General features: G+C 35.6%; 1 protein-coding gene across 2 annotated transcripts in view; it reads left to right on the top strand.

The window, feature by feature from the left end:
* LOC111151595 (neurofibromin 1) overlaps positions 1-26,149 on the top strand; it is a 270,567-nt gene that overhangs the window by 138,883 nt on the left and 105,535 nt on the right. Inside the window, exons 26-35 of one of the 2 annotated variants that reach the window (XM_022509675.1) lie at positions 26-207; positions 326-537; positions 1,361-1,522; positions 1,659-1,762; positions 6,339-6,474; positions 16,821-16,883; positions 21,341-21,499; positions 22,122-22,219; positions 23,282-23,428; positions 25,507-25,653. In XM_022509675.1, the coding sequence (XP_022365383.1) occupies positions 26-207; positions 326-537; positions 1,361-1,522; positions 1,659-1,762; positions 6,339-6,474; positions 16,821-16,883; positions 21,341-21,499; positions 22,122-22,219; positions 23,282-23,428; positions 25,507-25,653 (1,410 nt within the window). The remainder of the gene's footprint in view (positions 1-25; positions 208-325; positions 538-1,360; positions 1,523-1,658; positions 1,763-6,338; positions 6,475-16,820; positions 16,884-21,340; positions 21,500-22,121; positions 22,220-23,281; positions 23,429-25,506; positions 25,654-26,149) is intronic. The other variant, XM_022509676.1, reaches the window with a different exon arrangement.

Below are 26,149 nucleotides of genomic sequence, written 5' to 3' on the forward strand. Positions count from 1 at the left end.
AAGAGTCAGTCTTTTTATCTCTCAGGTATTTCACATTGTTCATGAACCTTTTGAATGACTGCAGTGAAGTTGAAGATGAAAATGCACAAACAGGTGGCAGGAAACGAGGCATGTCTCGGAGGCTGGCATCACTGAGGCACTGTACAGTCCTTGCGATGTCAAACTTACTCAACGCTAATGTGGACAGTGGCCTCATGCACTCCATAGGTGAGATAAAATGAAGGCTTCGCGTAGAAACTGAAAACCTAGACAACTGGCATGTAAGACAAGCAAAATTACTTCAGCAGGCCATGTTAGTAAATTTGCATCTATTTGTCCATATCAGGTTTAGGTTACCACAAAGATCTTCAGACAAGAGCTACATTTATGGAAGTTCTGACAAAAATCCTCCAGCAAGGCACAGAATTTGACACCCTTGCAGAAACAGTGCTGGCTGACCGGTTTGAGAGGCTGGTGGAGTTGGTCACGATGATGGGAGACCAGGGAGAGCTCCCGATAGCCATGGCACTGGCCAACGTGGTTCCGTGTTCTCAGTGGGTGAGTTCGTTGAGGGAGTGTAGAACCAGGACCTGCCACATAGCAGATGCTTCTGAATTTATTCATTCTAGGAATGCTTACTGCATGAATTGCTAAAACTTTAGAGCTGAAAGAAACTTCAGATATTATTCGAGTGGTTTTCAGCTGTTGGGAAAGTAGCTGGAGCCTCAGTAGTAATCTTACCCGAACTATACAGGATTTGCAGGAAGGATCCTCAGTCTTTCCATTTTTGTTGTTTCTCTGCTGAGCCCACTGTGTACTGAATTTCCCTGACCAGATGAGCAGAGAATTGAGGTCCTGTGGTCACCAAAGTCTTAACTCCTGCTTGTTGATTTCCTAAGAATATGATCTGGGCATATCAAACTAAACTCTTTGCCATTGTGTTCTATTTCTACTCTCTTTGATTTTGTCATAATTCGAACTGAATCCTGGATTTTTTTTTCTTCTCCTAGTGAAGCCTAGGCCTCTTTTACTTTTAACCAGTTAATCCTCAGAATTAACAGCTGCTGAGGCGCATGGTGGCCCATTTCAGAAGAGTGTGCAACTCTTGATCCTCAGGGTTGTGAGTTTGAGACCCATACTGGGTATAGAGATTGCTTAAGGAAATAAATTGATTTAAAAAAAAGAATTAACAGCTGCTGTAGGCATGAAGAAATAGTCGTCTATCATAGACAAACGTGCACAGGTAAATACTAGGGGAAAAATTGATTAGTCACCATTGAACTGGGTTTAGTAGGTGGTTGACAGCTTTGGATTTACCTTTCAGTCTCCTGCTGAAGAAAAAAAAATTATTCACACTAACGCAATTTTGTTTTGTTCTCAGGATGAACTAGCTCGAGTTCTAGTGACTCTATTTGATTCTCGGCATTTACTCTACCAACTGCTCTGGAACATGTTTTCTAAGGAAGTAGAATTGGCAGATTCCATGCAGACTCTTTTCCGAGGAAACAGCTTAGCCAGTAAAATAATGACCTTCTGTTTCAAGGTTTGTATCCATTTATCTTTTTTTTTTGTGCCAAAGTATGGCAAATTGATTATGTGCAGAACGTACAGAACAGAATGTCTTTAATGCCAGACATTTGGAGAAGGCATAATAAATTCCTACTTTTATATTTCTTTAGGTATATGGTGCTACCTACCTACAGAAACTCCTGGATCCGTTATTACGAATTGTGATCACATCCTCTGACTGGCAGCATGTTAGTTTTGAAGTGGATCCTACCAGGTGTGTCATCCTCCCATCTATAACTTGACTCCACTTTTCCATTACCGTACATGAGAACAGGCCTTCACAATTTCTCCCCTTGATTCTTAAAATTAGCCTTTAATTATAAAAATTACACACAAATACATTTTTCTTAAAAAATTTGCAGGTATCTTTGATAACCGCCTCTGGAGATACAGCTCTGTTACTAGTTTAGTCTGTTCTTTGCCCTTTTTCAGTGCATTTGCATATACATATACATAAATCTAGTTGTAGAGACTATACATACAATGTGAGTGATATAAATGGAAACCTTGTATACGTGGTTTTGCAACTTTTATTATTTAAATTCAGTTAATTAACATATAGTGTATTATTAGATTCAGAGGTAGAATTTAATGATTCATCAGTTGTATACAACACTCATTGCTCATTACATCACGTAGCCTCCTTTATACCAACAGCCAGTTTCTCCATCTCTCCCCCACCTCCCCTCCAGCAGCCCTCAGTTTATTTCCTGTGGTTCAGAATCTCTTATGGTTTGCCTCCCTCTCTGGTTTCGTCTTATTTTACTTCTCCTTCCCTTCCCCTATGTTCATCTGTTTTGTTTCTTAAATTCTGCATGAATGAAATCATATGGTATTTGTCTTTCTCTGACTGACTTATTTTGGTTAGCATAGTACTGCAGTTCTAGCCATATCGCTGCAGATGGCAAGATTTCATTCTTTTTGATGGCTGAGTAATATTCGTGTGTGTGTGTGTTTGTGCACACCACATCTTCTGTATCCATTCCTCTGTCATTGACATCTGGGCTCTTCCCCTATTTTGGCAGTTGAGGACTTCACTGCTGTAAACATTGGGGTACATGTGCCCCTTCAAACCACGATGTTTGTAGCCTTTGAACAAATACCTGGTTTTGCAACTTAATTTTAACTTAGCTCTATATTGTAGATCTTTCTATGTCAGTATAGAAAGATCACTCTCATTCTTTTTACCTGCTATGTAATATTTCATAGTTTGGCTGTATCATTATCTTTTTAGTCAGTACTGAGTTGATCTTACTGACTTTGTTTTTAAAATCAGGTTTTAAAAATTACCGAAGTATAATTGGTACACAATGTTATATTAGTTTCAGGTATACAGTATTTTGGTTTGACAATTGTGTATATTATTCAGTGGTCTCTGTGATAAGTGCAGTCACCATCTGTCACCTTGTAACGTTGTTATAACATCAACTATATCCCCTATGCTGTACTTTTCAATTTCATCTCTGTGACTTACTTATTTTATGATTGGAAGTTTGTACCACTTAATCCCCTTCACCTATATCACACATCCCATCAGCCCCCTCTCCTCTGGCAACCGCCAATTTGTTCTCTGTATTTAAAAGTGTGTTTTTTTGTTTGTTCATTTATTTTTTTTAAGATTTTTTTATTTATCATTTATTTGACAGATAGAGATCACAAGTAGGCAGAGAGGCAGGCAGAGAGAGAGAAAGGAGGAAGCAGGCACCCCGCTGAGCGGAGAGCCCGATATGGGGCTCGATCCCAGGACCCTGGGACCATGACCTGAGCCGAAGACAGAGGCTTTAACCCACTGAGCCACCCAGGCGCCCCTTTATTTTGTTTTTTAAGATTTATTTATTTGAGAGAGAGAGCAAGCGCATGACCAGGAGGGGAAATGGGGAGGGAGAGGGAATCTGATGCAGACTCTGTGGGCTGAGCATGAGCCTGACACTGGGCTCATTCTCATGACCCTGAGATCACAACCTGAGCCAAAACCAAGAGTCAGTCCTTAACCGACTGCACCACCCTGGTGCTCCTGTTTTGTTTTTTGGATTCCACATATAAGTGAAGTCCCACAGTATTTGCCTTTCTCTGACTTATCTCACTTAGCATAATAACTTCTAGGTCCATCCATGTTGTTGCAAATGGCAAGATTTCATTCTTTTTTTAATGGCTGAGTAATATTCCTGCAAGTGTGTGTGTGTGTGTGTGTGTGTGTGTGTGTGTGTGTAACACATCTTCTTTATCTGTTCATCTATCGATGGGCACTTCAGTGACTTCTGTTGAGTTGGCTGTTATAAACAGTGCTGCAGTAAACATAGGGGTGCTTGCATCTTTTCAATTAGTGTTTTCATTTTCTTTGGGTAAATACAAAGTAATGGAATTACTGTGTCATACAGTATTTCTACTTGTAATTATTTTTTAAGATTTTAGTTAGTTATTTGACAGACAGCAAGAGAGGGAACACAAGCAGGGGGAGTGGGAGAGGGAGAAGGAGGCTTCCTGCTCAGCAGGGACCGAGATACAGAGCTCAATCCCAGGACCCTAAGGTCATGACCTGAGCTAACGGCAGACTCTTAACCAACTAAGCCACCCAGGCACTCTTTCCCTCCTTTCCCCCACCCCCTTCCATTTTTTAATCAGATTATTTGGGTATTTTGGTACTGAGTTGTGTGAGTTTCTTATATATTTTGGATATTAATCCTTTACCAGTTATATCATTTGCAGATATCTTCTCCCATTTAGTATTGTTATTTCAGCATTGCTATTTCATTTTATTGATGGTTTCCTTGCTGTGCAAAAGCTTTTTATTTTGGTGTTGTCCCGATAATTTATTTTTGCTTTTGTTTCCCTTGCCTGCGGAGACATATCCATAAATACGTTGTTAAGGCCGATATTCAAGAGATCACTGCCAATGTTTTCTTTTAGGACTTTTATGGTTTTAGGTCTCATATTTAGGTATTTAAGCTATTTGGAGTTTGTTTTTACATATGCTATAAGAAAGTGCTCTAGTTTAATTCTCTTGCACGTAGCTGTCCAGTTTCTCAATAACATTTATTCAGAAGACAGTCTTTTTCTTCATTGTGTATTCTTGCCTACTTTGTCACAGATTAATTGACAGTACAGGCATAGGTTTATTTCTGGGCTCTTTTTTCTGTTCCATTGATCTATGTGACTGTTATTGTGCCAGTATCATACTGTTTTGATTCTGTAGTTTTGTAGCATCTGGGATTGTGATGATACATCTAGCCTTTTCTTCTCACTCGAGATTGCTTTGTCTCTTTGTTTGAAGTCCTTTGTAGTTCTAGTGCTCGCTTCAGCAGCACATATACTGAAGTCCTTTGTGGTTCTATACAAATTTTAGATTTATTCCAGTTTGGTGAAAAAAACACTTGATATTTTGATAGGAATTGCCTTGAATCTGTAGATTGCTTTGGGTAGTATACACATTTTAATCCATGAACATGGTGTGTCTTTCTTTAGTTTGTGTTGTCCTCAGTTTCTTTCTTCAGTGTCTTAAAATTTTAAGAAAGACCTTACAGAGTTCCAATCCATGAACATGAACATAGTGTGTCTTTCTTTAGTTTGTGTTGTCCTCAGTTTCTTTCTTCATGTCTTAAAATTTTAAGAAAGACCTTATAGAGGTCTTTCACCACTTTGGTTAAGTATTTTCATGGGTATTTTATTCTTTTTGGTACAGTTGTAAATGGTGATCCCATTGACTTTTGCTGTAACTCACCCATTATTGCCCAAACATTGTTTTTTTCATTTTTCAGGTCAGTTGTTATAGGAATTTTTATGAAACCTGAATTTTTTTGTTGCTCCCTTTCTTAGAACATCTGTTGTTCCCTGTTGACTACAAGATAAAGTACAGAGTTTTCTAACTATAATTCGTTATTACCTGTCATTCTTTCATGTGTTCTTTGTACATTAGGTCCAGTAAAATATGCATATATTGTATATTTTTAAAGTGGGTTGACAGATGGTTCGTTGGGGTTGGAGATGCCTAATAAATAATATTCCTCTTCCCTGCACTAGTTCAAAACTAAGTGTGGAAGGAGGAGGGCTGGGAGGGAAGCTCTCAGGAATCAGCTGTCACCTTTCGTTCTTCCTTCTCTCTTTCTTTCTTAAGATTTTATTTATTTTTTTGAGATAGTGAGAGAAAACATGAGCCGGGGCTGGAGGGGTTTGGGGGTCGGAAGAGTAGAGGGAAAGAGAGAGAGGAGAAAAACAGGCTCTCCACTGAGCAGGGAGCCCGACTCAGGGCTCGATACCAGGATTCTGGGATCATTACCTGAGCTGAGGGTAGACGCTTAACCATCTAAGCCCCCCAGGTGCCCCTCACCTTTATTTCTGCTAACAGTTTTTAGAGTATGTGGCTTTTGATCCTGTGGACAAATAGACTTGCTAATACATCACCTTGAATTAGACTCATCTACTCCATCCCTTGCACAGCCAGATAACTACAGACTTGCCTCACAGAGAAGCTTTTTACCAAAGAAGTGGAGAGCAAACCGGAATACATTTTTTAGCAGGCAGACATACCCAGAGTGGAGAAGATGGCACTAAGCTGAGTATATACTAAATTTGTGAGAATATAAGGGAGTAAGAATTCTTATACACAGTTCTCAGTATTGCCCTTTTACAGTTTTTTTTTTTTTTTAATTCACCTCAAGATCCTAGGAAAGTTCAGCATTGCGTTTGGCTGAAAGTGTCTTTTAAAGAGTACTTTTATTTATTTATTGTAAATGGATTTTACCTTCTCTCTCTCTCTCTCTCTCTCTTTCTCTTTTTTTTTTTTTTTTTTGTAGGTTAGAACAGTCAGAGAGCCTTGAGGAAAATCAACGGAACCTTCTTCAGATGACTGAAAAGTTCTTCCATGCCATCATCAGTTCCTCCTCAGAATTCCCCCCTCAGCTTCGAAGTGTGTGCCACTGTCTATACCAGGTATGCTTCAGTGCATAAGTGCTTAAGGCTAGAGACTACCGTTATTAATCTAAAGTCGAAGTAAAAAGAATGCTTTACTAAAGAGGAATTTAGCGGCTGAAGGTGGGTGGTTGAAAATACTGAGTTGATGTGGATGACTAATACATTAAGAATTGTCAGAATTGGCTTTGAAAAAACTTAAATATTGCTTAGGAGACAGTTTGGAGTATTTTAAGGGGGTACTAAAAATAATTTTCCTTGCATTGGGAGCAAGTTTAAAATGCACAGAATCTGTTGTTTTTAATAGACATGGTTGAAATGAGCTATATTATGGAATTTTTTGGTTATCCTTTGTCTAAATTACTCACAGGGTTTTTCACATGTGAGTCAGGTCTACTTCTTGCTTTTTATATGGTTGAGGTGTTTGATCTATAATTTTGATGTCTTCTTAAAGATATAATGTGTTCTTGTCAGGTTTTCCTAGAACAAACTCATCTGTTTATTTTATACTTATGAAATATATTGCATCATCATTCAGATTAAATTATTACACTCTGTAGCACTAGCACTGGCAAGTAATGCTTCTGAGTTCAGATGTCCACAGTCATCCCCTACATATTGAGGATATTAGGTGTGTGTTCTTTTTATGGCTTTCTCTGTGTTTCGGAATTGCATATGTAGTTTCAGGGACGATTTAATCATTCCAGGGGAGATTAGTGCAGATCTATATTAACCTGTATAAATTGTGATTCTGGAAGAAACATTAGTGGTTTGGAGTTTGGGACGGGTGGGTACAGGGGGAAGAATTTATGCATTTACCAAATCCCTTGCCTTTGTGTCTTTTTCTTTGCAGAGTCATCCCCAGCCATTTGTTTTTTAGCACAGGGCTTCAGTTGCTTAGAGACATTAGCAAGATCAGTGAAATCACCATTTTAAAAAGCTGTTTCAGGCCGCTCTGTGTGAATTATTCCCTCATTGCTATTCCTAAAGATGTTTCTGCTGTATCTATTAAAAACAAAACAAAAACAAGCTCACAACCAGAAAACAGTTAACAAAATGGCAATAGTAAGTCCTTTCCCGTCAATAATTACTTTAAGCGTAAGTGGATTACATTTTCCCAATTGAATGACCTGGAGTGGCTGAATGGATAAAAAAACAAGATGCAACAATATGCTGCCTACGAGAGATTCCTATTTGCCCTAAAGACACACATAGACTGAGAGTGAAGGGATGGAAAAAGTCATTTCAAGCAAATGGTAACCCAATAACAAAACAAAACAAAAAAGGCAGGGGTGGCTATACTTATTTCAGACCAAATAGATTTTAAACTAAAAACGGTAAAGAGAGACAAAGAAGGTCATTATGTAATGATAAAAAGGGGTTAATACATCCAGAAGATATAATAGTTTATAAGTATTTATGTGCCCCACATTGGAGCGCCTAAATATAAAGCAAAAACTAACAGACCTAAAAGGAGAAATGAATAGTAATACATTTAATACAATTAAATCCCTGGTTGGCTGGGGATTTAATATCCCACTCTCAACAATGGATAGATCATCCAGACAGAGAATAAGGAAACAGTAGATTTGAACAACATTTATGGGCCAAATGGACCTAACAGACATGTATCAAACATTCTAACAACAACAGAATATACATTCTTTTCAAGCGTACATGGAACACTTTCTAGGATAGACCATATGTTAGGCCACACAACAAGTCTTAGCAGATTCAAGATTGAAATTATACCAAGTATCTTCTCTGACCACAGTGTCATGAAGCTAGAACTCAGTTACATGACAAAAACTGGAAAATAGGTGAACTCATGGAAATTAAATACTACACTGAACAATTAATGGATCAAGGAAGAAGTTAAAGGAGGAATAAAAAAGTTTCTTGAGATAAGTGAAAATGGGAATACAATATATCAGAACATGTGGGTTGCAGAAAAAAGCAGTCAAAGAGGGAAGTTCATCCCAATAAACACCTCTGTTAAGAATCAGGAAAGATCCCTTAACTTCACTCTCTGCCTTAAGGAATTAGAGAAAGCACAAACTGAGTTCAAAGTTAGCAGAAGAAAGAAAATAATAAAGATAAGAGCAGAAATAAATAGAAATAACTACAGAACAGCAGTAGAAAAGAATAACCAAACTAAGAGTTGGTTCTTTGAAAAGATAAAATTGACAAACCTTCAGCTAGACTAACCAAGGAAAAGAGAGGAAGGACTGAAATTAATAAAATCAGAAATGAAAAAGGAGATACCACAACTGATACCAAAGAAATTGATATGATTATAAGAGGCTACTGTGAACAACTGTATGTCAACAAACTGGACAGCCTAGAAGAAGTGGAAAAATTCTTAGAAACATACAACTCACCAAAATTGAGGAAGAAGTAGAAACTCTGAATAGACCAATTACTATAAAATTCTCCCAACAGAGAAAAGCCCAGGACCAGCTGGTTTCACTGGTGATTTTACCAAACATTTACAGAACACCAGTCCTTTTCAGACTCTTACAAAAAGCTGAAGAGGAGTGAACACTTTAAATTTATTTTATGAAGCCATTTACCAAACGTAGAAACTCTGAATAGACCAATTACTATAAAATTCTCCCAACAGAGAAAAGCCCAGGACCAGCTGGTTTCACTGGTGATTTTACCAAACATTTACAGAACACCAATCCTTTTCAGACTCTTACAAAAAGCTGAAGAGGAGTGAACACTTTAAATTTATTTTATGAAGCCAAATAGACCAATTACTATAAAATTCTCCCAACAGAGAAAAGCCCAGGACCAGCTGGTTTCACTGGTGATTTTACCAAACATTTACAGAACACCAATCCTTTTCAGACTCTTACAAAAAGCTGAAGAGGAGTGAACACTTTAAATTTATTTTATGAAGCCAGGCATTACCCTGATACCAAAACCAGAAAAGGACACTGCTAGAAAAGAAAACTACAGTCCATTTGATATCATTGATGAGTATAGCTGCAAAAATTCTCAATAAATTACTAACAAACTGAATTCAGCAGCATATTAAAATGATGATACAATGGTCAAGTGGGATTTATCCTTGGGTGCAAAGGTGGTTGAATATATGCAATTCAATTAATGTGACACATCACATTAATACAATGAAAGAAAAGAATCATCCAGTCATCTGAATAAATGCAGAAAAAGTGTTTGACAGAATTTAACATCCATTCATGATAAAAACTCTTAATAAGTTAGGCATAGAAGGAATATATGTCAACATAATAAAGGCCATAAATGACAACCACACAACTAATGTACTCAGTGGTAAAAGGTTGAAAGCGTTCCCTCAAGTTCAGGAACAAAACAAGGGTGTCTACTCTTATTGCTCCTATTCAGCATAATACTGAAAGTGCTACCTACAGCAATCAGGTAAGAAAAATAAAAAGTATCAGAATTGGAAAGGAAAAAAGTAAAATTGTCTCTACTTGCAGATGACATAATTTTGTATATAGGAAACTCCAATGACAACCAAAAAACAGAGCTAATCAGTGAACTTAGTAAAGTTACAGTATACATAATTAACATACAAAAACCAGTAGTATTTCTATACACTAACAATGAAATTTATTAAAAAAACCGATCCCATTTATAGTAGCATCAAAACAATAGGAATAAATGTAAGGAGGTGAAAGATCTCTGTGCTGGGAACTATGACATTGATGAAAAAAATTGAAGATACAGATAAATGGGAAAGATATCCTGTGTTCATGGATTGGAAGGATTAATTGTTTAAATATGAATGCTACCAAAAGCCATCTGTAGATTCAGTGCAATCACTATCAAGTCTCCAACAGCATTTTTGACAGAAATAGAAAAAAATACTCCTAAAATTTGTATGGCACCACAAAAGACCCCAAATAGCCAAAGCAGTGCTGAGCGAGAAGAAAGAAAGAGGCACCACACTTCTGATTTAAAGCTATAGTCATCAGAACAGTATGTATTGGCATAAAAACAGACAGATTGGCCAGTGGAACAGAATCAAGAGCCCAGAAATAAAGCCAAGCATATATAGTTCAGCTAATACTTGACAAGCGAGCCAAGAATACTCAATGGAAAAAAGACAGTCTTTTCAATAAATGGGGGCTGGGATCACAATACTCATACGTAAAAGAATGAAACTGGAGCCTTCTTACATCCTCACACAGATTAACTTAAAATGGATTAAAGATTTAAATGTAAGACTTGGAACCGAAACCATGAAACTACTAGAAGAAAACATAGGAATAAAGCTTCTTGTCATGGGTCCTGGTAATGATTTTTTGGAGGTGACACCTACAGCACAACAAACTCAAAAATAAACCAGTGGGGCTACATTAAACTAGAAAGCTTCTGCACAGCAAGCACATCATTAACACAGTGAAAAGACAACCTATGTGGAGTGGGGAAGTGTTCAATACAAAAAAAAAACCCCCACAAAAACCCACCTCAATTTAAAAAGTGGACACTTGCTGATAGACCTTTTTCTGAAGAAGTTAGATGAAAGGCCAAGAGATAGGTGGAAAGATGCTCAGCATCATAGTCATTAGGGAAGTGCAACTTAGAAACCGCAGTGACATAGCAGCTCATACCTGAATTAGAATGGCCGTCATCCAAAAAACTAGAGATAACGAATGCTGACATGCATAGAGAAAAATGGGAACCCTTGTGCACTTTGTTGCGGTTGTAAGTTGGTATAGCTAATATGGAAAACAGTATGGAAAAATCCTCAAAAAATTAAAAATAGAACTACCATATCATTCAGCAGTTCCAGTTCTGGGGACATACTGAAATGAAAATAGTAACTCGAAAAGATATTTGCATCCCCGTGTTCATAGCCACATTACTTAGAATAGCCAAGACATGGAAACAACCCAAGTGTCCATCAACAGATGAATGAATCAAAAGAATTGTGGGTGTATGCACAATGGAATATTAATCAGCCATATAAAATTTCTTACCATTTGTGATCATGTACATGGACCTTGAAGATATTATGCAAAATGAAAAAAGTCAGAGACATACTGTATGATTTCAATTATATGTGGAATCTTAAAAAGAAAAAACAAAACTCACGGAAAAAGATCAGAGGTGAAGGTTGGAGGCAGAGGAAATTGGAGGAAGGTGGTCAAGTGGATTTCGGAAGTGGCAGTGGCTTTGACTTAAAAGGGAATAGCTACTGACTGCCTGGTTACATGACTTAGTAGATTTTAGTAGAAATTCTTCGTGTGGTTGTCATCCTAAAGGAAAAAAATTTTTTTTTGTATCATCAGCAAACTTGCAGTCCAGTTTGAGACCATGATTCTGAAAAGGTAAAAGGAACAAGGCTTGGCACTTTTTAAGTTCTTAGGAAAATCTTTAATGAAGGAATAAAAATTTCCCATCCATTCCACCCTAGTAAACAAGATTTGTGCCAGGTTTTATAGGAAGGGAGGGAGGTAGTGAAAATAAATCAGAAAAATGGAGTAAGGTGATCATTTGTGGCTTATTAAACTCTATGTGTTGTGCTTTTTAAAGCACTCCATAATAAAATATACTGTATTATAACAGACCTGAATTATCATATTAATATTTCACATAAAATTATTCTCTTTAAGAATATTATTTAAATATTGTGTTAGTGTGTTGTTTTGAAGTGTTGGAGAAGTTTATTGTTGGGAGTACTATAGAACAAAAGTGTTATATTTATAAATAAGTTTTTGTTTTTTAATAAGTGAATGATAACAGGGAATTTCACATTTATTAAAAGAAAGAAAAAAAGCTTTTATCTCAAGTTATTCTTTCATTGAGTCTCCTACCAAAAGTAGTTTTCCCCCTTAGTTTGCTTTTTTGTTCATCTTTCTTTTTCTGGCTTTCTTTTGCCCTTTTGACTTTGGCAATAACATAATAGTACCTTTGTACTTCTGCGTTCTGCTGGGAGGGATAGTAGTTCATTATTTCCTCGAGTAAATATGGCTCCTGCTTTGGGACTTGGAAAATTTTGAAAGCTAAGTGAGGATATTGCTAGGTAATAAACTTCTCTGGGTGTTAGTTCCCTTTTCTTGAGCTTATATTTTTTGACTCTTAAGCCTTTTTTGAATCATGCTTTAACCAGGTCTCTTATTTTGTATGTCCCCTTACTTAGTGGACTGGCTTAAGATTTTGTAGGGATAGCCAACTGTGAACATGTGTTAAATTTATAATTGAGACATTTCCTCATGTACTTATTTCTACTTTTCCTCCTTGTAGCTTTTGAAGACAGGTTTTCCCTGCTATCCCAAAGTAATGTTCCTGTGAAATCTTTTTATAAGCCAAAGTGGCATAAAGGGAAGAAGCAATTACCGTTAATTTATATGGGACATTTTTTAGTATTCCCAGACTTCCAAAACAACCAGCCAAATCATGCCAAATAAAACAAATTACCTAAAATAACATTAACGTATAGTAAAAACAGGAATAATACGATAAATACACAGTCTGTATAGAGTATAAATAATTTATGTACTGTGTAGTTTCATTTTACCAGAATTGGGATGACAGCAAGCACACCAGAGGGCTGACAGGTGGTGATGGTGGTGTTTTAGGCTGGGGTGTTGGAGGTTGGGGTGGTGAGCGGTAGAGGAGTATAGAGTATAGGAGGGAGAGGAAGAGTGTCATATATTAACATCTCATCATTGTCTAAATTCATCAGTGCAAGCAGGTCACTGACGTTTGTACCTTCTTCTATGTCTGCCTCCCTCGATGTCAAAGGCTGAGGTTCATCGTCTGCTGTGGCTACTGTGGCTGGTGTGGAAAGCTTGAAATACGACAGTATGCTCAACTGCTTAGCCTCTCAGATTTTTCTATGCTGCAGTTATTTGTAGGCATTCAAGACATTCTGTAAACCTGCCCCTAAACCTACATGCCCTTTCAAAATTAAAGCCATACTTTCCTGCAGTCATGGCAGCACTGTCCATCGTCACAAAAATCTCACGTGCTTCACATTCAGTTCCTGAATAAACTTCTAGGCCGTTCACTGTGGTGTTGAGTATGGATTGGTGTTCTTTGCTCTTGCGGTGGCATCAGCTCTTCATCTGTCAGTTCTTGATCATGGGACGCCATGGGGTCTTCATCAGTTTCCACAAACCAAGCCTCCTTAGCTGAAGTCAGTATTGCTGTATTTATTGTTGTTGGTTTGAAACATTTAAAATTGTTTCCTGCTTCAGGAGACCATCCTCTCAGCACCATTTCACATCCAGAACTTGTTAACTTATCAAGAGCACCTCCAAAGTTGGTGATTGCCAGTTTTATATTGTAGTCTTTCCAGATCCCTGGTGTACATGCTTTGGAATTGGCTTCTCTGTCAAATGCACTTACTGTGAGGATGCATCACGTTTTGCATATAGAAAGCCTTAATTGTGGTGAGTAGGCCTAGGACCCATGGTTGTATCAAGAACATCCTATTTGGCAGGAAGAACACACAGGAATGTTACTGCCATACTCAGTAATGCCAGGTGGATGAGCAGCACAGTTATCAACAATCAAAAGACACTTATTACCAAGGTTATTTTCTTTACGGTATTTTCAGCAAAAGGACTAATGTACTCATGTGCTTCGAAAAAAATCACTTGGATATTCCAACTGCTTGGATGTGAATGAAACACAAGAAGTAGTCTTATCAATGCCTTTGAGTGCCCTTGGGTTTTCTGGTGGTACGCTAGTAGAGGCCTAAGTATAGCATCACCAGTGGTGTTAATAGTGGGCATCAAACCTGTCCTTTGGTGCCTTGTGTCCCTTAGTCTGCTTTTTTTCTATTGAAATAAATGTCTTGCTCAGCAATTTTTCCAATCATAAATTGAAGTTAAACACTTGCTTATATGATTGTTTTTGCTATGATTGTTTTTGTCAGTTCTGGAACTTTTTCAGTAGCTTTAGTATCAGCTGAAGCACTCTCTCCAGTACCCTTAGAGCTATGAAGCTACCCTTACCTCAAAACTGATCAGACCACCCATGTGTACCTTTAAATTATACTTTTGCAGCACTTTGGTCATTGTTGTCCAATACTTTCTGTTTCAGCTTACTAAAAAAATTAATCTCTCCTGAAGTGTAAGATAACTTAATGGAACACCATGCTTTGTTCACCCATCAATCCACTCAAGCAGTAGACTTTCCATTGCATCCATTTCCGGATGCTGACTAAAAGAGACCACTTTCCTACTGGCAGAACCAGTTAGTAACCTCAGCAACTTTCAAGATTCTTTCTCTCTGAGTCAGCGGTATGAAGGGTGGGTGCAGGCAGGTTCAGTGTACACACAGTGTCTTTAATGTGCCACAATTGAAATGCTTAATTGCATTCAGCTTTATGCCAAGTGTAACACCCTTAAAAACTCCTAGGCTTTCCTGATACCCTAGGACACATCTTGCTAACGATAAAATAAATTGAGATAAAGCACAGATAAATAAAATTCGTTATTTAACGGATAAAATAAATCAAGATAAAGCACGATACTCAGAGACAAGTTCAAAGCTGTGGCAACTTGATGCAGAGATGCTGAGTGTAGCTCCTGGGGAAGGAACTTGGCAGCCACTTGCTGTTTGGGGTGTGTGCTGCCTCTCTAATGGCTTGTTGCAAAACGAGCACTGATTGCAATAGTCGCTTTTCGCTACTTTCCCTGTAAAAGCAAAAGCCTCTTTGGGTTCCTTTCAGTTAGCAGAAATAGGTACTAAGTTAGGTCTTTTGTGAAAGCAAACTTTTGAAAAGCAAGAGATACCTATGATGAGAAAACAGTTCCCAGAATGGATTTCCTCTTAGTTATGGTGAGAGAATTCTGAGGAAGAGCTAAATATTATGATTCGAAGTAAATGCCATCTTTTCTCAGTAAATCTGCTTCTCCAAGCGAAAGTAGTTTACACTAATTTTTTAAGTCTATAAGTGCTAATTATATACCATAATTGGAAAAAAGTTGCATGAAACTGCATTTTAGTGATCTGTTTGGTTACCAGTACTTTTGTATATAGTCTAAAGTTTGAACCAAAGACCCTTAAGTTTGAAAGGATGGTGTTGTCTTGTTTTACTGCTATTTCTGATGCCTAGGATGGTATCTAGCATGTTGGATGCACAATAACTCCTTGGATGGATGCGTGGGTGGATGGATGGATGGATGGATGGACGGACGAACAAATAAATATCGAAGTAACTTTAAGGTTATGGTGCTGAATGCACTGAATTCCTAGAATAAAATTCCATGAATGGTGGATTTAACTTCGCTTTAAAGATACTAAAAATTGTGCTTAGTCTACTCCAACCAGGAGTCTTAATTTAAAAGTTAAAAGAACTCTGTCCTAGGGGTGGCAGGGTGGCTCACTTGGTTAAGCATCCGATTCTTGGTCTCAGCTTGGGTCTTGATCTCAGGATGGTGAGTTGAAGCCCCATGTTTAAGCTCCACACTGGGTGTGGAGCCTAACTTTAATATAAGTGTTTGTGTGTGTGTGTGTGTGTGTGTGCGTGTAGATATGGTATGATATGATATGAAAGAACTATTTGGCTTAAAAGGAACTCAGAACTGTGGTGGTTTTTTGTTTTGTTTCATTTTGTTTTCCTTTTTGGTGTTTTGTTTTTTGATACATTCTGGTAATCAAATATGTGAAAAATTTTAAGTGGGCTTATAGTTTTACTCTATATTTTCTCTGCAGTTTCTTCACTTTAATATTAATTAATGCTTATTTCTAGTTGAGCTGGTAACATTCTTCTTCCAAATGTTGCAGAACTTTTAACCTCCTCTGATTAGAACTTTTTCAGGAAGTAGCCTGCAAACAGAAAAATATGTGAAAGTTTAAGAGACTCTTTCTTAGAGATTTTTAATTCATAATCTCTAAAGTGAATTTAACCATTATATTTAGCCATTTAATGTTTATTTTTTAAATCAGTAGGTCTAAATTAAATGCCAGCTACTGAAAAAAGAACTTTAAGTCAATTGAAGGATACACAGAGAAGTATTTATGGAGAAAAATTATGTAGACACATAGAAGTGTTTTGAGTGTGTGATCTACTTGTAATGAACATCTTATATGAAATTTATCAAAAGCTAGGAATTAAATGTAGATCTTAAATATCCTCAAATTTACTTGGGGAGAACTTTTCTGTGATTTATAGCCAGAAATAGTAGATATGATTGTCTCAACATTTCTTGCTGTTTATTTAGTGCTTTGGCTTAAAAATGTAATAAAAATTAAAATCCAGAAATAAAATTCATCCCTCAAAATCGATTTCTAATTTTTTGTTGATTCCATTTGTGTTACATTTGATCATGTAATTTTATGTACAAGCCAACATTGTTTTTGTTGCTGTATGTAGTTGGTGCTGTGACTTGTTTGTGCTCATCTCTGTTCTGTAGGCAACTTGCCACTCCCTACTGAATAAAGCTACAGTAAAAGAAAAAAAGGAAAACAAAAAATCAGTAAGTTTGGAGAACTTTTTATTAGCTGTTTCTTTCAAAGCAAAACAAAAATCTTTTGCTGTTTGTTGAGAACATCTTCACTTCAGCCTATTTGACCTTCACTGTAAAATCATTCTACTAATTCTGGCACAAAATAGCTTTCATTTCAATTAACCCTGGAATTAAGTTACATCAAAACATTCTCTGTGTTCCTTTGGTTTGATTTATCCCAAAGGCATTTTGGGGGCATTTTTTGCATTGGATCTCCCTGGTCTAATTTTATTATTGTTATGTTTAAAATTATGAATGAATGCAAAAGAAACTTAATTTCAAGGCCTTAGGAAATGCTGACTCTCTTCATTCTTGCTTCTTGTTGCAGGTAATGTGAGTGGTTTCTTTTCCTAGAGGTGAAAGTTTTTCTTCATTGTTAGAAGTATATGGAGGGCAAAAAAAAGTTTATGGAGGGAGCGTGTCACTTTCTAAATCTTACCTAAAGGTTTCATTTTTTTTACTCCTTATATTTTTATCTAAATAACCTCAGGCAGAATCTAGATATTTGTGCTTAGATTATAAAAATCCTAATGGTAAACCTTTACCTTAGAGAAAGTCATTATTAAACAATTGGGATTGAGAATATAGTACTTTTGAAATAAAGGAAAACTCAGTGATTCCATTATTTGTAAAGAAACACCTCATTTTGCTAACATAAGAATATACTGCCTGTTTCTATGAACCTGCCCTAATTAAGGGAAGAAAATTATAGTAATCATTATTATTTTCTTCCCCACGAATTTGGTCCTAATATGCATTCATTTTGAATTTGCCATTATCACTATGACTTATCAGGTTGAGTATTAATCTTTGTTTGTATAATCCAAATGATTTTAGAGAAAGATGTAAAAAAAAAAAAAAACCTTTAGGAGTCATGTAAGTAGTTTACATACAAAGGTAAAATTTAAAATAGACATTTGGTTTCATCTTTCATTCTTTGTCTAAAACTTGACACATAATAAGTTCCTGTTTCAAATTCAGAACTAAATTAAAATTTAGACACCTACGCTTTTATGTGCATTTTGAGATTTTGAGTATGTTAAGTAAGTTTGGTCAGCTGTGAGCAAATGGATTGGATTAGATGGCTGTCTTGCTTAAAAACATTTCTTTCTAATGCTTCTAATTCTCAGCGTATGTGGGTTTAACATATATACACCATCACTGTTGGAATTTACTATTTCTAACACTCTTGTTCAGTGTTTTACTAATGGCATTGTGTAGTATATCACATAAATTAAAATTCCAGCTCTCTGTATTTCTCTAAGAGCATGTTTTCTAGCCTCCTAACACTGCATTTTTTTAATTAAGATTTTGTCTAAAATTGTTCTTTGAAATGTTATTTTCTACTAGTGTTATTTTTCAAATTTTTTTTTTTAAGTTTCTGGGTAATGCTGAGTTTTGGAATATATTTCTCAGCACAGGTGTTATGAGGTCCTTATGGAAACAAAGGGAAACTAATTGGTAATTTGAGGTATTTTAGAATGTATTCCAAAGTATGAAGACAATATAGTCATCATAAATTTAAAATGTTGGTTTATGCAGTTGTTGGCTTAAGAATCTAATAATCTTTAAAAAGCAAGCTCTTTGGGGGGGGTGTATGTGTAATGGATTGGAATATGTAAAATAGAGAAGGTCTTGGCTCCTGGTTTATTAGCTGTGTAGTTATATTATAGATAATTCCATTTATTCTACTCAAACATATAATGTATAATTAGATCTCCTTTGAGAAGTTTACTGTCTACCTCATTCAGGTAATCAAGCATGTGTGGGTAGTGATCCTCTTGCTGTTGTAAAGTTTATGACTATTTATTTGTACCATGTTGTTCAGATTTTACTAAGGGGAGTAACGAGAACATTTGACTGATAACTGGTTTTAGCATACAGACTAGCCCAACTTTGACCATTTATGCAGAATGTGTTTGGGATCTAAATTAGATTTTTCTAGATTAAAAATAAAAAACGCAACTTGAGTATGTATACTATGAAGTAAAATTACATTGGTGTTTATTAATGATGATATAAAAAGAATTATTTTTGTAAATTGTCTCATGAAACTTGTTATACAGCATTTTTATTGATTCTCCGTGTTTCTGAAGTATGGGTCCTTTGAGTTTTGACAAGAATTAATTTTGAAGTTGTGGAGGATAGTAGAGATGTAGTACTTTTCAGAAGTTTGACAATATTCTCCCTTTGGGAAATATCTCAGATTTTCATTAAATTCTGAGGTTGAATAGTATTAACTATAAATCAGGTATAAATTTGAGTTACACTTTAAAATTTTTTTGTTCTAGACAAAACTAATAAGTAGCATCTTTCAAAAATGTGCTGGTTTTTATGAGGTACTTTCACAGCAGGTTAGTATTTTATAAATGGTTCTTGGAAACCAAATGATGTCTTTTAATTTTTTAAAAGCTGTTTCAGAATTTTAGTGGATTAAACTGAATATATGCTTATTCTTTTAAAACAAACTATTTGAAATTAAATATAAAGCAGTTTTTAGTCCTCTTCTTGCTAACTCATTACTTAAAGCTTTAAAATTCTGCAGGTTTGTTGATTAGTTTCTTCTGTTTTAAGATTAAAATTTGGGAGTTCTAAAAGAACCACTCAGTAGCAATGGTGGTCCCTGAACATTCTGAAATTGTATGAAAAATTTTGTCTGCATAAATGTATATATTCATTTTTTCTGCTCCTACATCCCAAAAGGTTAAATACTGTACCAGAGTGGTAAAAACACTGGAATTTTCTTCTTAATTCTATTTCTAAAACTGTATTTCAGCCAAAAATAATTCTCAAACAGTATTTGGGTTTTCAAGCTATTCTAGTAAGGCTGCTGTATTTAGCCATCTGCACCAGCTTCCTCTTAAGTGTAAGGTTGTCCTTCATGCAGTAGCACTCAGAGGACTTTAAGACGAAAGCTCCCTGAGCTGCGTAGTATAAATGAAGGTGAGAATATATTAGTACAACTACTGTCTGTTACCACCTCTTAAAGGGATATTCTTCGGCTTAAAAGATCATTCTCTGAAATCTTACATTTATGAATTCTCTGTCAGATATGGTAGAAGACTATTTAGAGATCTTGGGTAGTGGAAAAGAAAGAAGACATTAAAAATGTACACCACATGAAACACTAAAAGGCATAGAAAGAAATGAAATAATCCTTATTCTTCCCAGAATTAATCTGGAGTCAGTGAGTCGTGTGAATTCGTGACAAGAGGTATTACTTTATTAAGGCATCATAAAGTAAACTAGAGTTATGTGAGATTCTGCACATAAATCCCATTTTCTCCCAATATCCTCTGAAATGTGCGTTTGTCCCTAGAATCTTTGAATATTGCATGGAGTGCTGTGGCTTTGCTGCCCTAGCCACCACTGGTTTAAGCAGCAGTTAGCTACACTAAGCAAGAGCATTTGCAGATTAATATGTTACAAAAGTGTTCTTGAAAAATAAATATACGTTCTTGAAAAAAAAATGTGAGTTTTAGAATAATCTGATTTTCATATGTTAACTTCAAACAGGAGTCACTGAAAAGAGGTGGATGCTGAGCTGGTGGCCTAACACTTTCCCCAGTCTAATGTGCCTATTACTTTACCTTCAAGGTAGAATGTTTTATAAAAAGAAAGAGAAAAGAAATCATTTTAAATATTCGACTCATGTTTTTCAGCGTGGGCAATGGCTTCTTGTTTCCTTAACTTTCTTTTATTTGACAGAATTATACCCTGAGGTTCACAAAAGGGTCCTTTTTTCTGCTGGTGGGATCCTTTTTTCTTTTAGGTCCCCAAGAATTCCTGTTCCTCCATGATTTAAATAATAGGTCCTTATCTTATAACAAATTCTGAGGAAGAAAAGGAACTGGCAGTAATGTTACTTGTAAGTAAGTTTTTTCTCTTGATAGGAATCTAAAAAACTAACTTTAGTGTGTGGCAAGCATTTTGCTCAAGATACTCAGTTGTACCAGGTATACAACAAAATGTAAGTATTTACTATTAGATACTGGATGTTTGGGGGTATGCTGTTGCAAACTTAGCCTCGTCTTGGAAGAGTTGACCGCACTCTCATGTCTGTTAATCTTAGTAAAATATGGTAATCGTTGTGTGAAAATTTGGTCTGCTTTTGTTACTTATCAAACTTGCAGTATAAACAACGATGACAAATGTAAGATCTTTTTTCAGGTCTCTCCTATACAACTCATTCATGAGGTTCTTCTTTCTTCGAAGATGTCTTTGTTGTCCTTTAAAAGGACGGAGGGCAAGAATTGGGGATAAACTTTATTTACTGATGTTTTGGGAGTTAAGAAAAAATAGAAATGTGTCGTTTACAAGGGTTGATCTATTCAGTTTTTGTGCAAAAGTTTGACCCTTGAGCTTTTTCTTCCCATTTCCTTTTTAAGTTCAAACCATATAGTCAATTTTCAACTCCTTGTTTTTAGGTGGTTAGCCAGCGTTTCCCTCAGAACAGCATCGGTGCAGTGGGAAGTGCCATGTTCCTCAGATTTATCAATCCTGCCATTGTCTCACCATATGAAGCAGGGATTTTAGATAAAAAGCCACCACCTAGAATCGAAAGGGGCTTGAAGTTAATGTCAAAGGTGAAGAATTATTTTGATAATCTATTTAAAATTCCTCTTCCAACTAGACTTTCTGTTTTTCATATTTATTGTACTTACACTTGAATTGATTTTTAAAATGCCCTGTGGTTCTCACTTAAATGCTTTTGTTTTATTTTTATTTGTTAAATTACAAAGGAATTTACTAGACTGATACCTGATGGACCTTATTATCATGGGAAAATAATCTTAGCAAATGTCTTCTGAAGATAGTTTTCTATGTATTCATTCTGGAAATTCTGAAATGCAGGCTGTATGATGTTTTTTAATTAAGAAAGACATTTAAAAATTTTAATATGTATAATATATATTTACATATGTGTAATATATACTTACATATATGATTTTTATTAAGAAAGACATTTAAAATTTTAATATGTATAATACATTTACATGTGTTTACATATATTTACATATATTTACATATGCATATGTGTGGTAATTATATTTGGGAAAGACCAGTAACAACACCTAGTATTTATAGAATACATAATAATTTAATCACCACTAGAAATTATATCAATTAGTACTTTTTAAAGAATATATGAATGTGTACACTTCATACAATGAATGATCTGATTTATAACCCTGTTCCATTATTTAGATACTTCAGAGTATTGCCAATCATGTTCTGTTCACAAAAGAAGAACATATGCGGCCTTTTAATGATTTTGTGAAAAGCAACTTTGATGCAGCACGGAGGTAGGATTGCTCTCTTTGACTCCAGTACTGTCAGTTTCATTTAAGTCTGTTGCCTACCCTGTACTAGGTCTACATGAAGCTTTTGTGTAGGTTTTTGCCTCTTCCCCCTCTAGGTCAAGAGCAGAGTTAATCTTAAGTTATATAAGAGACAGTGGCTAAATAAATCCATATTCTTTATAATTTAATAGTGATTTCCATATTTGAAAACCAGCAGGGAGTTTTGACACATCTGTGAAAGGATTTGAGGTTACTACAATATGGAAGAGAGGAAGAAGAAAAAGATTCCTTCTTGTACAAACTAAAACCAAAATGGTATACATAATGCATAATAGCATATAATGACAGTTTTTTTTTTATGTTGAGTTTGAGTTGTTAGTTTATCTGTAAATAGGGACAATACTTTTTGCCTACCTGAGTGTGGACTTTAAAGTATGAAGTGAGATAGCATATGTAAATATAAGTTAAGGTCCAGAATTCTTTTTCTGTTATGTGAAACTAATTGATCTCATAGTCTGAGCTAGACATGTACAACTCTGTCTTCCAGTTTTTCATTATGGTCCATATCAACTTCTTTGTAGCTGGGGTTCAAAAGATATATTGTTGGACTGCAAGCCATATTGGAGAGAAAAGCAAATGTCAGCATAGGATTCATATTCTAGCAGATTGACCACCCATAGAAAGTGAAGAGAACAAAAGTTAAACTCCTGGCTCTGACCTAATAGTCTGTATGACTTTGGGGAGGTCTTTCTTTTGTCTTGTCTTGGTCTCTGTTTCCTTATCTATAAAGTACTGGCTTCAATCCAAAGTCTCATCCATCTAAATTTTGTTGTGGTTTGACTTTAAAACCTACTCTGAAGCCACAGCCAGGTATCAGAAATGGAAAGCCAACTTTCTCCTTTTCTAGTCTTGTTTTGTTTTATGACAGTCATGTGTGAATAATGTCTTAATCCTCCATACTTGTAATCTCAGTTATTTTACAAAATTACTTCATATGAATTTAATTCAAACATAGATATGGGTGTATCTGGTTTTAAAAATTCTAATGATTTTATACTTTTTAAGGTTTTTCCTTGATATAGCATCTGATTGTCCTACAAGTGATGCAGTAAATCATAGTCTTTCCTTCATCAGTGATGGCAATGTGCTTGCTTTACATCGTCTGCTCTGGAACAATCAAGAGAAAATTGGCCAGTATCTTTCTAGCAACAGGTAGGATTTCAGAGTCATGAGATTTTGAAAACTTTTAGTTTTAATTTATAAAAACAATTTGGTCCTGAATAATGCTTTTTATTTTGCATCTGCTCAGAATAAGAACTGGTTTGAAAAGAGAAATGTAGAACTCTAGACTCTCTTCAAAAATAAATAGGCAAAGGGTTCATTCAATATTAAATGATCTATAAGCCCACCTCGGTGATACATACTTTTTTTTTTTTTTTTTTTTTTTAAAGTTTAAGCTGAGAAATCACAAATTAGCCATTTGGGTTTTTTTTCTGGTTTGCAAAACATCAGATGTGCACACAATGTGGAGAAGTTTAAATTTACTAGAAGCTCAAATGAGTATTGGCATCTGAATTTGAAGAGTAGGTCATTCTTGGGAATATAATAATTAAAACATTGCCAGTGTTCTATTTGTGATAACTCTCAAGTATATGCAAATAAGGCTTTATGCAGAAAACACTCAGTAATTAAAAAGTGTCAACTTGGGTATTGTTTTATTAGCTGTTCCTAGTTAAAGTCTTTGTAGCCTGAATCACTTGCTATCCTTTCTAGTTGTGTATGTTTATAAAGGATCCATGTTCCTATGCGTGAGGAGTTCTCTTACAAATGTAAATTGAGTCCAGAAAATCTTAAATGCTAATAAAAATGGTTTACTCATTCATGGGAGCAGTAGAAGACCATGAAGCTAAAGCTAACTAATTAGGAGATGGTGGTTTAAAAAAAAGAGAACATTTTAATCCTTCATGAATTGTTAATGGATTAAAGTGATACGGGCATGACTGATATGTGCCCTAATAGAGAAAGACTGAACATGCTTTATCTGTGTCACACTAAAATAAACTGTGCAACCTTTAAATGCAAACATTCATTTCTCTTACATAATTCACATACATAATTGTGTAGTTTGATGTTACAGTTTTTTTTTAATTCAGTTGTCTTAAAAAAATACACATTCTAAACATACAGAAGAGTATAGGTTATAATATAATAGAGACCCATGTCCACCATCTAACTTTGACATTTGTTTGCTGTTTTACTTCAAATTTTTATAACATTTTATTTCTTGGGGGAAAAGATACAGCTTCCCTCTAGATAACTGACAAAGTAAGGAAATTATGTGTATGTATAACATAGTTTTGTGTGTTTGAAAATTTTGCAGAAATTATATACTAAATATAGTCTCTTCATACAATATTCTGAGGTTATTTAAGTTAGGTTAGTGTTTTACTGGATCACTGTATGAGGACTTATTTTCACATTCCCTAGATGATATTTAGGTTTGTTTTTTGCTTTTCTCTCTTTTAAATAGTAGTGTAATAAAATTCTTCATATTTATCTCCTTGTGTATTACCTGAATGTGTAATTGCTGGGTTCTGGGCTTCACACAGCCCCAACTTCACTAGATAACTGCCACATTACTTTTCATGGTGTACATGCTGATTTACATTTTAATCAGTTCTGTGTGAGAGTACCTCTGTGTACACATCCTCACCAAAGTTAGCATTAGTAAACATAATTTTTGCCAGTTTGATTTTTTAAAATTGTGTTATGTTAGTCACCATAAATTACATTAGTTTTTGAAGCAGTGTTCCAAGATTCATTGTTTATGGAGTTTGATGCTTTTTGTGAAACAGTATTTTGTTGTTCTTGTATAGTTTTAAATGCTGAATTGTTATTGAAAATCCATATTTACCCTGATTAAGCAGAGATCTGATATGAGGGACAAATATATCCCAATTAGCAAAGCCTGGTTTCTCAAGAAGGATTCTTTTCATCTTGTGAAAAAGTGGATCACAACATTATTTTAACTACTGATTGCCTGTTTAGTGGTAGTAGATTAAGAATACTAGAAAAGAAAAGAATTTTTTATGTAAGTTTTATAGTTTGGGGAGTGGTCATATTTCTAAGATGTCTCCATCTTACAAGACCTTGTGAGGTCTTTTTGGTGCTATTTACAAGTCAGCAAGAACCACCAGCTGACAGAAAGAAGAAAAGCAATGATAATCTAAAGCAATGTATACTGCTGAATGTGAACAGCTCCTGTTTTCTAAGTAGTTTGCTTTATCTAGGGATCACAAAGCTGTTGGAAGACGACCTTTCGATAAGATGGCAACACTTCTTGCGTACCTGGGTCCTCCAGAGCACAAACCTGTGGCAGATACACACTGGTCCAGCCTTAACCTTACCAGTTCCAAGTTTGAGGAATTTATGACTAGGTAAGGTACCACGTTGAAATAATGATTGCTCGCTTTTGGTTGAGGTGCAACGCTGACCACCAGGCTGCTTGTTAGATATACTTGTATTTCTGATAGAGGATTATCAGGAAAGAGGTACCTAATGACCACATGGGTGTATTTTGGGATCCCACTTTTTTCTTATGTTATTGTTGACATGTGCTTTGTTTTATATTTGATTTTCTTATAAAAGCAATGTATTTTGTCATTTTGCTTTGAAGTGTTTTGCATTTAATACTTAGAAGGGAGGGTAGATAATCATATTATGGTTAAGGGCAGTCCTGTAGCTCAAAGTGAGTGATTTGCCCAAGATTCGGCACCTAATTCGGAGATCTGTGGTTTTAAGTTCTGAACTCTTTCTGCCACACTGTAGTGTTTTTCAGAACCCTTCCAAAAGTTAATGCTATTAGCTTCATTCAGATTGAGACTCAGAAAATGCAGTATTTTTCAGTATGGCTATAAAATTCCTGTGGACATT

Source organism: Enhydra lutris, unplaced genomic scaffold (assembly GCF_002288905.1).
Source record: "Enhydra lutris kenyoni isolate GAN:26980312 unplaced genomic scaffold, ASM228890v2 scaffoldscaffold26, whole genome shotgun sequence".
In the NCBI taxonomy this organism is placed as follows: Eukaryota; Metazoa; Chordata; class Mammalia; order Carnivora; family Mustelidae; genus Enhydra; species Enhydra lutris.